Genomic DNA, 12,613 nt, shown 5'->3' on the forward strand with positions numbered 1-12,613 from the left:
TAAGACTTGTTCCCTCTGCCTGCATAGCCAGTCAGAGTTTTTACAAATTTAACAATATCACTTTTTTTTGTTGTTTTCATCCTCGGGTCTGAGCTTAAAGTTAGTGCTTTCTAGTGAAGATATCCCTGCCCTCACATTCTTCCTAACTTTGGAAATGTCCATCCTGTGACCTCTTTCAGGATTCATTGACTGTGATGACTGGTCCAGGAGGATGAATTTGGTAGGAGAAAGGAGGCTGTGCGTTTACATAGCCAATGTGGGCAGATGGTTGAACTCAGACAAACTGTCAGACTAGTGGAAAGGCCTGGAGGCCAATGGAGCCAGGAGATCTGTTCATTCTGATTCAGGATTAGAAGTTGGGGCTTTTGCTGGGCACCAGTAGATCACATCTGTAATCCCGACTACTCAAGAGGGTGAAATAGCCGGGCGCTGGTGGCTCACGCCTGTAATCCTAGCTACTCAGGAGGCTGAGATCTGAGGATCGCGGTTCAAAGCCAGCCCGGGCAAGAGAGACCGTGAGACTCCTATCTCCAATAAACGACCAGAAAACCGGAAGTGGCGCTGTAGCTCAAGTGGTAGAGCGCTCGCCTTGAGCTGAAGAGCTGAGGGACAGCGCCCAGGCCCAGAGTACAAGCCCCACGACCGACAAAAAAAAAAAAGAGGGTGAAATCTGAGGATTGCAGTTCTAAATCAGTCTGGGCAGGAACATCTATGAGACTCTAGTCTCCAGTAAACCGAAGAGCCAGAAGTGGAGCCATGGTTTAAGTGTTAGAGAACTGGTCTTGAAGCCGGGCGCCTGTGGCTCACGTCTGTAATCCTAGCTACTCAGGAGGGTGAAATCTGAGGATCGTGGTTCACAGTCAGCCCAGGGAAGGAAAGTCCGTGAAACTCTTATCTCCAATAAACCACCAGAAAACCGGAAGTGGTGCTGTAGCTCAAGTGGTAAAGCGCTACTACCACTGAAGAGCTGAGGGACAGCACCCAAGCCCAGAGTTCAAACCCCACAACCGACAAAAAAAAAAACAAAAACTAGGCTTGAGCAAAAAAGCTCAGAGACAATGTCCAGGTTCCTGAGTTCAAGCCCTAGGACACACACACACACACACATAAAACACACACACACAAGGAAAAAAGAAAAAGCAGCTGGGGCTTTGGAAAAGGATTTTGTGTGTGTGTTACTACCATCAAACTTCTTTTAGAGGAATAGTGTTTTCATAAGTTTTTTGTTGGTTGTATTGGTTGTGGGGCTTGGACTCATGGCCCAGGTGCTGTCCCTGAGCTTTTCTACTCAAGGCTAGCTCTCTATCACTTTGAGCCACAGCTCCATTTCCAGTTTTGTGGTAGTTAATTGGAGATAAGATTCTCATGGACTTTCTTGCCTGGTCTGACTTTGAACCATAATCCCCGTATCTCAGCCTACTGAGTACCTAAATTACAGACATGAACCACCAGTGCCCAGCTTTGTAAGTTTTTTTTTTTCATCAATGCAATTATCATTCATTTATGATCTCTGAGTAGAAATGTACAGTTATATTACTATGCTATAGAATCTTATTTATAAGAAAATCTTCTAGGTTGTATTGTGATATTTCTTAAACTTAAAAAAATAAGTTTTGAAAGTCTACCTATATTATTTCTTCTTTTTTTTGGGGGGGGGCCGGTTGTGGGGCTTGAACTCTGGGCCTGGGCGCTGTCCCTCAGCTCTTCAGCTCAAGGCTAACGCTCTACCACCTGAGTCACAGAGCCACTTCCAGCTTTTTTCTTTTTGCTTATGTGGTGCTGAGGAATCGAACCCAGGGCCTCATGCATGCAAGGCAAACGCTGTACCACTGTGCCACATTCCCAGCCCCAACCTATCTATATTATTTCTGTGGGTAAATGCATCTATTTATTCTTCTTGATGATATCCAAGATTTTCCAGTATATATTTACTTTAAAATAATTACAGATATGTTCAGGGCCTGCCTAAAATTCCACTCCATTGTTAACACCTTAATGTAGGTATTAAGGGGGTTTGAATGTTGCAAATAATATGTGCAGAAATCCCAGTATAATAGCAAAACGTATAGAAACTACAACAAAGATTTGGATCACTTGTTTAATATACAAAGTCTTTTCACAGACAATTATTTTCTTTAGTTTTTTCTGAGTGCACATTGTTCACACACAGTAAGTTGGTAACGAAAGAGAATTATGTAAAACTGAAAAAGTACAAATGCTCAATCTCTAAAATTGCACACCATTAAAATAATTATGTTCTCCTTTGTCTTGATGTGATATCCAAATTCAGAATGGGCTGTCTTCAAATGTGGAGGAAATGCTGCAGCCCAAAAAAAACAACAGTACTTCCTGTCAACTGTATTGATATGTAAAATAGCACCATTGGGCTGATTTAAGGAAAGAAAAGTTTTCATCTCTCTTAATTAAAGTATAATCCTTACAGAATTATTCTATAACAAGTACAATAATAATGATAGTAATAAGTTTCAAGACTTCCTCTTGTTCCAAAATATTCATTAACAAGGCAAGGAAAGGTAACTAGCCTGGCAGATGGAATAATCTTCCCATTTTTCATTATGCTTTCTCTTAAAGATGTCATTATCTTGATTAGCTTTTGTGTGTGTGTGTGTGATACTGGGGGGTGGGGTGCCTGTCCTGGGGCTTGAACTTCGGGGCCTGAGCAGGAGTACTGTCCAGGAGCTTTTTTGCTCCAGGCTAGCACTCTGCCACTTAAGCTACAGTTCCTTTTCCAGCTTTGAGGGTGTTTAATTGGAGATAAGAGTCTCTTGGACTTTCCTGCCCAAGTTGGCTTTGAACTGTGTTTCTCAGATCTCAGCCACTTGAGTTGCTAGTATTATAGGTGTGAACCACTTGTGTCCCACTAATGAGCTATTTTTTTCCCAGCCATAGTATATATTTGAAGGGTAGTTCCAAGAGTCTTTTGCAAAACAAGAAATACAACTAATGAGGCCATTTTGCCAGGACTATAATCATGTAGAACAGCAGCTCCAAGTAAGTTTTAATGGTAGCACCTTTGAAAAAGATGCCTTCAATTGCTACATGATTGGGATTACTTATTTGTTTTTCTTTTTTGTGCATGCTTAAATTTTATCTACTTTTCTGCTTTACAAATGTTCAAATATTCCTTTTCAGTTTAATCTTTCATTCTGTATCATAAAATTGACAGTTTTTAGTTTAAACAAAGAACATCATCAATATCTGATTTTTGGTATTACCAATGCTATAAATTCATGTAGCATTTAAAAACTAGAGTTTTTAAACACTAAGTTCATTTCTAAATTCAGTCTTTTGTTTCAGTTTCGTTTTATTCTTTACACTAAAAGATTATTATTCTGTACAACATTTTTTCTTGTTAAAAGGCAAATCAGTTCACCAAATGTATGATCACAAATGCAAATCTTCATTGTTTGAAGGGGGCAAGTATGCCACTGCCACATAGAATGTCAGAAGAAAATAGTTAACAGTAGCTTTTAAGTGAATGTAATCATTTCAGATTGCCTGAGCCATAGACATCGTTTTTTTGCAAAGAAATTTGCTGTAGTGAATTTTACTAAGTGATACCCAGCTTAGGGTTTTGGAAGGTCAAATACAGTAGAATTAAATGTTGATTTTTAAGCTGTTAGGGAACTGTATATATTTTCTCACTTGATTAGAGCCAAGCCTATGAAAGTGAATTCCAAAATTTTAGATGTAGTTTTTAAAGCATAATTTTATCCTTTATCATTAATACAGCAGTTTGTCTTTATTTTTCTCTAGAATGCTTACTGTATGCTAAGTGCACCCCTGGATACAGTGGTTTTATTGTAGCCAATCATCTCCCACTGTGAATGAGAGGTGCACTTAATCTATTTTTTGAAAAAGTATTTTCTAGAGTAATTAAGCTCAATAATGCTTTTCATTCATTCCTGTACAAACAAAAGAGGAATCAACATTGTTTATGTGATGGTGACTATACTTTCTCCCCAGGAATATATATTTGCAGACAACATATTGGAAAATCATTGGTTTTCCAATTGGCTAAACCATTGGGAAACAAAATCAACTTTAGTTCCTTGCGGACCATTTTAAAATCACCCACAGCTCTATTGTTCAGGTGTGTCTTGAGTCTTTAAAATGGAAACCTAAGAGGAAGTTAATGCAAAGTTTTAATTTGTTTAAGGTTCATATATATATATATATATATATATATATGAATTTATATATATAACTGCCTCTTATATACTTATTTGGGTGATTTTTTTGGTCCAATCTAGTTATCTCCACTTGTTTGTCTCTGTCCATCTATTCCATGCCCTCCCCATTTTTAGATGAGTTTTAAGCCTTTTCTTTCCTTACTGAATACTTTAACATTTCTCTCCTGTATATACACATGAATACACAGACATATACACAATTGACTCCTTCCTTCCTTCCTTCCTTCCTTCCTTCCTTCCTTCCTTCCTTCCTTCCTTCCCTTCCCTTCCCTTCCCTTTCTTCATTTCTTTAAGTCTAGGAATGGACCATTTTTGGACTCAGTGCCCACCTCTGCTGATATCCATATTGTCTCCTCATTAAAAGGTTATTTCCCACTTTTCCTTTGTTAAACTGTGAAGAACACACACACACTGGTAATTACAAAGTGCATTGATGTGATAGCCAAGTCTGTGCAACATCATACCCATGCTTTGGTTCTTAGGGCCATCTCTGCCCCTTGCATGACAATAAATATGACAGCTCACAAAAATTACTTTTCTTTTTATGTCAGACATTTGTTCTTTCACAAGTTGCTATGTTTACAATTCTTAATCTAGCTCACATTAGTACCATTCATACTCCAGTTTCCTATGAATACTTGAAGAACATCATAGTGGCCCAAACTAAACAACCTAACTTTTTACACACCATAGAATCTGCTGAGTATTTTTGCTTAACTAAGCAAGGGGACTAGGGCCTTGAATTCTTGGTTATATTAGTGATCTGTCAAGTTGACATCTTCTGTGGATTAAAACAAAACCTTATGCCTTTAATTTAATAATAAAAATATTTAATCTTTATTTTCCTATCATAATTGCTTTATTGTAGCAAATAAGTTAATTTCACAATTTGACTAATTTTTCTATGCTTCTGGTTGTTTTCACCCTTGAGAAAAATGGCAGTTTCATTTAGTTCAAACTAGGATACTTCTCTAGTACTTTTAAAAATTATCACCCTTAAATAAAATTGTTAAGTAAAAGAATAGATTGAGCTGCTGTTTTGAAATATTCAACTATTAAATGAAGCAGAGGCTTATTCTATAACTTTAATTATTTACTATCCAATTCAGCTAATTAACATGGATGTGTGTTATAAAATACATACAGGATTTTGAAGACTTGGTAAAAAAAAAGTATAAATTATTTCAATAATTTTTACATTGATAACATAAAATCATTTGTATATATTGTCTTAAATAAAAATTATCAAAATTAAGCCATTTTTACTTTTTCTAATGGTGCTACTAGGAAATTGTGTGTGTGTGTGTGTGTGTGTGTGTGTGTGTGTGTGCCAGTCCTGCGTATTGAACTTAGGGCCTGGGCACTGTCCCAGAGCTTTTTTGCTCAAGGCTAGCACTCTACCACTTGAGCCACAGCTCCATTTCTGTCTTTTTAGTGGTTTATTGGAAATAAAAGTTGCAGGGACTTTCCTGCCTAGGCTGGCTTTGAACCATGATCCTCAGATCTCAGCCTCTTGAGTAGCTAGGATTACAGGCATGAGCTACTGATGCGCTCAACATGTACTAGGAAATTCAAAATTTACATATGTGACCTGCATTCCTAGCTTTTGCCTTTTGGACATCACTGTATTCAAAAGATCAGATAAAATACCTGAAAGCTGATTTCAACTTGGGAGAGGGTATTAAACAAGGCTAGTTTACCCTCAAATTTCTGTGTAAATCTTTTGTTCATGATTTAAACATAATTCCAAATGTTTCTATCTTCAAATGTATCTTGCATCCATTGTTTTTTAAAACATGCATCTGTCAAAATACCAGACACCACTATACCCATAAAAATCAGCTGTCAAAGTCTATCAAAATACACATCCTCCAAGTTTGCTTCCAAGGTGAGAGGGATAAAGGAGACAATTTCAGGTTTGAGACCAAATACATTTGTTATTTCCAGTTGAGGCCCTAAGAAGAAACACACATTGTAATCCAAGTCTGTATTCTTGAACTTTTCTCCAGCTATCCCAAAGAGCATCGTGTCCACTCATTCATTCATAAGCAATCCTTATGCCAATGTTTCCTTATTGTCTTAACAATCACTCTCCAGGCAAGCTTCTTGTTTCCACATCTCACTTTGACCCTGCTTCACAGGATCCTGGTCAGTTGGTTTATTTTTTCCTCCTTTCTTTTTCTTTTGAGCGAAGTAAGGGGGAAAAATGAGTCAGTAGGAGAGGGAGAAGATAAGGGAGTGAATAATGCAGGATCCCTTGTGATGTGTGTAGTGGCTGAGGGGTAGCAAGATATCCTCCAGTGAAGAAACTCCCAGCTAGTTCCATCAAACTGGTATAACCTCAGGGGGCCCAGCTTCTGCGGACGGCAGTGGATTTGTACCTGTTTGTGTTACAGGCACAACCACAGCATCCTTGATGTCCGTGTTGACATTACACGAGAAGTTCTTCTCCAGTTTATTGGCAGTGTCTGGGCAATTCTGCACAAAGATGACACGGTTATAGGCCTTCAGCCTGCGCCACAGCTGAACGTAGACTTTACACTGTACGTACATGAAGACGAGACCTCCTGTGAAGCCAATGGCCACCACAACCAGTTTTGTCCAGAATGGCCATTCAAGGACACCTTTGAAATTGAAAAAAAAAAAGAGGCAATGTTATCTCCTTGGTTTTTGCTTCTCATTCCTTTTGAAAGATTATACCTGTCTGCCACATGACATGGATCAGGGATACATTTTTTTTAATATGCTCTTTTGTTTATTATAGAATTCTTTTTTGGGGGGGGTCCGGTCGTGGGTCCTGAACTCTGGGCCTCGGCACTGTCCCTCAGCTCTTCAGCTCAAGGCTAGCACTCTACCACTAGAGCCACAGTGCCACTTCTGGCTTTTTTTCTTTTTGCTCATGTGGTGCTGAGGAATCGAACCCAGGGCCTCATGCATGCAAGGCAAGCGCTCTACAGAGATACATTTTTAACAACTAGTAAAATGTGTAACCCAAATAAGCTGAGCTACTTTCAGATATCCTAAATATATAGTGTTAAAATTACAGATGCGGAAAACTTGTTCTCATTGATCAATGCAAATGATCTCATTTCTCCCAGTTCCAAGTACATGCAACTAGAAGCCCCAGATCCCATGTTAGACTTTGGATACTGGCTTTGGCTTTTATTTCTAGTTATTATTTCAAATGCTTTTAAGCAGATGAAGGAATGAGTGCCACATTTCCTTCAGAGACCCTAAATGGAAGAGGGAATTAAGATGTAAGAGCAGCACATTTTTCTACCAGAGAATTTCTTGATTGAAGACATGCAGTTAGTCATTTGCATCATAAATCCTGTATCATAACACCAACAAGCATCATGTTCCTAGATGTCTGAATTTTCTCTGAATTTCCATCAACATTATGAAAAATGGACTTTCCTTTACAAAATAAGCCATTTTCCTTTACAAAATAAACCATTTTATGAATGAGTTCATAGGAGCTTTTGTAACCACATAAATGTTCACTATGTACACTTTAGGATAATACAGAGGTGCTTTATGCAAGAGGCTTTCCCATCAAAGTAAGGCTAGTAGGGTGAAGTCTAGGAGGGACTATAGAAGTTGATAGAAACTACAGGTTGCAAACACACAATGGTTTCATGTTGAGTTTTTATTGTAACCATGAATAGAGTCATAAAACTCTACTACTTATATTTTTGTACTAGTGATATTTGCTTTACACTGGACCCTTTTTCTGTGATGGTGAAGTACATTGGTGCACTAAGAGTAATCAGAAGTAATAGGGTTCCCTGTCAATTGCTTGTCTCCAAAACAGTGGGCATTTCTTGTAGGCTCCAGAATCCCCAGCAAAGACAATGCTATTCTTGGGTTTCACATAGCTGATGTGGCAAGTTGTGTCAAAATTTTTCTGGACAGGATAATCCTGTGATAACAGTCTGCTTTACCCTATGAGAAAATATAAACTTACTAATGATGGTCATTTTTCCCCATATTTTTTCTATTAAATAAATACCTGCTGTGTTAGCCATTTGGAAAGCAGATCTTGCATTAAGTCTGACTCCCTTGAACCTTAGAACACAAACTTCCTTTTCCTTTTTTTTTTCTTTTCTAAAATGCTTTACCTCTAACTCTTTCTTTGAACTACTGGGCAGGGGTAGGGAATCTCTCTGAATTTACTTGACATACAAAAACCTCTCACTATGGTTGATGTTGCATTATGCTGCTCTGTTGTACATCGATGTAAAATGAATTGCTTGATGTCAGGAATGAGGCTTAGTTTTCCAGTGGATCAAATCTCTTTAGTAGCAAGGAAGTGCAAGGGATTTTTTTTCCTAATTCCTAATTTTCAAGGATTAAAAAAAATTATTTAATACATAGTAATCAGTGTCCTGAACACACACTTGCTCTCAATGGAAGTAATATCACAAAACATGATTGTTAGCCAAAGCTTACACATGGAGAAATAAATAGTATGTTTATGCCTATGTTAACACAATCAAATGAACAATAACCCTCCAAAGTAGGAAGCAGCAGACACAAATGCTTTTCAGAGTGGATTCTACCAACTAATTAGGGTGGGCTGGATGACTTTCAGTAAATAGAGGCTATACCTGCTCCTGGATACTCTGCAATACAATGCCGAATATACTCTAGGAGCTATCGCTCTAGGAGATATCTCTGGGAATCTGCTCTCTCCACTTACTTTTATTAGATAACTCTGAATTGGTTTCCTCTGCCCAGCACATCCTTCATTTAGATGTTATTGGAAAGTCAAAGCTCCCACTAAATGTCTGGGCTGAATTTAGTGTGGAAAGTGTCTCCTAACTGTACATACCAAAGCCATTTGGGTCCAATGGGCAAGATTTTTCATTGTCAATATGAAATAAGTTATTACTGAGTGGTTATGAGTTTTTTAACCCTGTAAAACTCACTAGAAAGATGCTAAAATGGACCTCACTGGATTTCACTGCTAAGAAGTAGTTGCCTGCTTTTATGGAGACTTAGCAAATTGTCTTCATACACTGTTTTGTAGTTTTAGTTTCTTTGCTGTCTTTTACATAGAGGAAAGAATGTACAAAATAGAAAAGACAGAGATAAAGAAGGGAAGACAAAAGTCTAACATCCTGAGGATCCTTTCTACAACCTTAGGAAGATTTTGTCCTCACTAATATGTATACCAAGCAATAGCCACCACTGGGAAATGTCAAACTTTTTCTATTTTCTAGTTTGGAAGAATTTGGAAAAATACTTCAGGCAATTCAGTCACCAATTCATTTGTGGAACAGCAGACAGAAGCATCTCTACTGTTGCCTTGGTGCTTGAAAGCTTTCTATTGAATTTTCCATAAGTTAAGAGATATACTGTGCCTTTATCTACTTCCTATTCATTAATGGGAAATATAGTTTGGGAATTCTTGGGCAGGAGTGGATATTCTGCCTATCATTGTTTTGGGAAGAAATGGGAACCTTATCTTCCATAATAAATTTAATTGGTTCCTTCCCATTCCAGAGCACTAATTCCACAAGAATGGGCAATTGATTCTCATTCTATGAATATTAAATTCTTCCAGGCCTCCTTTTTATAACTGTGTCTATTTGATTCAGTACTTGAGGACTGCAGCATTGGAACATGCCATCCCAAAGCAATAAACATGCTAATAGGTTTTCCAGGAAAGGCATATGATGCACTGTAGTGTGGTCCTTCAAGATGCTGTTGAATGCTTCAGAACTTAGAGTTGGAGGAATCAAAATGCTACATGACTTCTTCAAAGTATGCTTCCAGAACACAGAAGTCGTTACATGAGTTATTGGAAAATGTTATTTAATGAGCAAGGGACAACACAATACCAGAAGACAAATCAATGGCTCATTCTAGATCCTTGGACTCTTACTCAGACACAAGCAAATGGGAGAAACTGTGGTGTCCAGGCAAAATTAACTACATATAAAGAATTTAAAATGAAAAAGTAAAAATGAATAAAAAGGTTTAAACTCTGTAAATTATTTAGTCACATTCAAAACACCAGCTATCTGCAGGCAAAGTGAATGATTCCAGCCATGCTGCTGGTCCATACCAGAAGAAATACTTAACTGACTTGCAGAACTGAGAGCTAAATGAACAGCTATAGTTTCAAATCACTAAGTTTGGGATTTTTTTTTAAACCATCAACGTCAACTGTGACAACATTTAAAAATGGAGGGAGGGCTGAGATGTAGCTCAGAGGGTTCGATCCACAGTGTAAAACAAGAAAAGACAAACAAAAAAATAGGTTTAAAGAGTATATATTCAGATTATGGAGTTCTTAGTGTTGTGCAGCCAATGAATTAGAAGTTCCTGACCTTGAAAGTGTTCTATAAATGGTTATCGTCATGATATAAGTTATTGACTGTGGCATGTCTTTGGCTGATTAAGCTGGAGATTAAAAACAGAACTTTCACTGATGTCTACTGCTCAGATCTCCCTAATATCCTGAGGCTTCAGCCTGGGAATCCTACCTTGACTCAGGAAATGGAAACCTCCAGAATGTAGGAGGGAACTCCAGTTAGCTGCCAGCCAAGCTTTGCGTCTCCTTACCAGTGCCCCTGCGTGTCCTGTGTAGTTGAAATTCTCTCATTTAGAAAAATAGTTCAGCCAGGTGCTGGTGTCTCATGCCTGTAATCCTAGTTACCCAGGAAGCTGAAATCTGAGGATCACAGTTCAAAGCCAGCCTGGGCAGGAAAGTCTGTGAGACTCTATTTCCAATTAATCGCAGAAAAAAAAAACCCAAAAAACAAAAAACAAGTGGTGCTGTGGATCAAGTGTCAGAGCGCTAACATTGAGCAAAAGGAGCTCAGGAACAGAGCCCAGGGCCAGAGTTCAATCCCCAGGACCAGGAAAGGAAGGAAGGAAGGAAGGAAGGAAGGAAGGAAGGAAGGAAGGAAGGAAGGAAGGAAGGAAGAAGGAAAGAAGGGAGGGAGGGATGGAGGGAGGGAGGGAGGGAGGGAGGAAGGAAGGAAAGAAGGAAGGAAGCAAGGAAGGAAGGAAGGAAGGAAGGAAGGAAGGAAGGAAGGAAGGAAGGAAGACAGAAAAATACTACAGACAACACCAAAAACAAAACAAAACAAAACACCCCCAATAATGTCTTAAAAACTTAAGGAATAATTGCGTGTCCTGACTATGTTAGGGTACATTTATTCCAAGCTTCCAGTCAAAGAACAATGACTAGTTCATTGGAATGTAACCACTGGACTTTTCCAGGTGCATCTGCAACAATTATTCTGTCTCAGGAAATGTATTTCCTTTAAGAATAGATTCTGGTCCCAATTCTGCCCTGGAGGCTCCCAGGCGGGGACAACTATGATGCCTCATTTTCCTGTTTTCTCTTTAAGTCAAAGAACCAAAAGACTCCTACTGGGTCTTTATAATATAGCTGGAGATGAGCAAATCACTTTAAATTCTCATTTGGAAAACAAAGATATGTAAGGTCTCTTCCACCTTTTGAAATCCGCTATGTTTTTCTGTCGTAGCTCATGTGGCTGCAGGCACCTGGTGTGTGTCTAAAAGCCTTTTGAAATCACCAAACAGGAGAAGAGAACCTGCCTCGTTGAGCAGGGACAGTGTATATTTAGACCAAGCATCTCACTGTTAAATGGGAGTGTTTTTGGCTCAGGGCTTAGGTTATACAGAGTTATATATGTATGTGAGAATTTTCTCCCCCACTACCCCTGCTGCTTCCCTCCAATTGAATAAATTAAAGAAAAACAGCCATTTCACCTATCTTTTTCTTAATCTGTTTCAATATTGCCTGGGGGTAAACATGTATGATATATGCATGCTATTTATATGAACATGTGTCAATTTACCTGAAGCAAAATCAAGTACTGACAAATACATTATACAAAGAACCAACAGAAGACACAAAATCCAACATTTTTAGTTTCAGGAATGTAGAAATTGTGTTACCAAGAGGTTATCATATTCAAGCCAGTAAGACAGAATTAGGATTCTGGCCTTCTAACACCTAGCCAGAGACAGTGTATTTATTAGCTTTGGTTTTCTGTGTATTTTACTTGGGATGCTCTTATCTACTGATTCAGCAGCCGCCATCAAATATTCTCAAGATTTTGCCAATGCTAAGAGCTCTCTATCATTCTGGGGCAACTTTTAATATCTGTCCCTACAGTCAGTCTCTTAAAATAGCCTGGGCTTCCTAAACCCAAATGCTCTAAAATTCAAAGCTTTTTGAGCACCAACATGGTACCACAGTGGAAAATTCTACCTCACTAGATGGATTGTGGTACAGAGCAGTTACATTATTATCTTAAGGATACGTATAAAGGGTTCATGAAACAAATGAACTTCATGTTTAGATTTAGGTTCTATTGCCAAAATAACTCTTTAGATATACAAATATTCCCAAA

At 38.3% G+C, this 12,613-nt stretch overlaps 1 protein-coding gene across 3 annotated transcripts in view; it reads right to left on the reverse strand.

Moving 5' to 3' along the window:
* Nucleotides 1-5,698: 5,698 nt before the first annotated feature.
* The window catches only part of March1 (membrane-associated ring finger (C3HC4) 1, E3 ubiquitin protein ligase), a 59,562-nt gene continuing 52,647 nt past the window's right edge, over nt 5,699-12,613 (reverse strand). For 2 of the 3 annotated variants that reach the window (XM_013026238.1, XM_013026221.1), the window contains exon 4: nt 5,699-6,838. In XM_013026238.1, the coding sequence (XP_012881692.1) occupies nt 6,540-6,838 (299 nt within the window). In that variant the 3' untranslated portion in view covers nt 5,699-6,539. Of the gene's footprint in view, nt 6,839-7,711; nt 8,160-12,613 lie in introns of those variants that run through there. The other variant, XM_013026230.1, reaches the window with a different exon arrangement.

The sequence above is a fragment of the Dipodomys ordii genome, unplaced genomic scaffold (genome assembly GCF_000151885.1).
Source record: "Dipodomys ordii isolate 6190 unplaced genomic scaffold, Dord_2.0 Scaffold4, whole genome shotgun sequence".
Lineage (NCBI taxonomy): Eukaryota > Metazoa > Chordata > Mammalia > Rodentia > Heteromyidae > Dipodomys > Dipodomys ordii.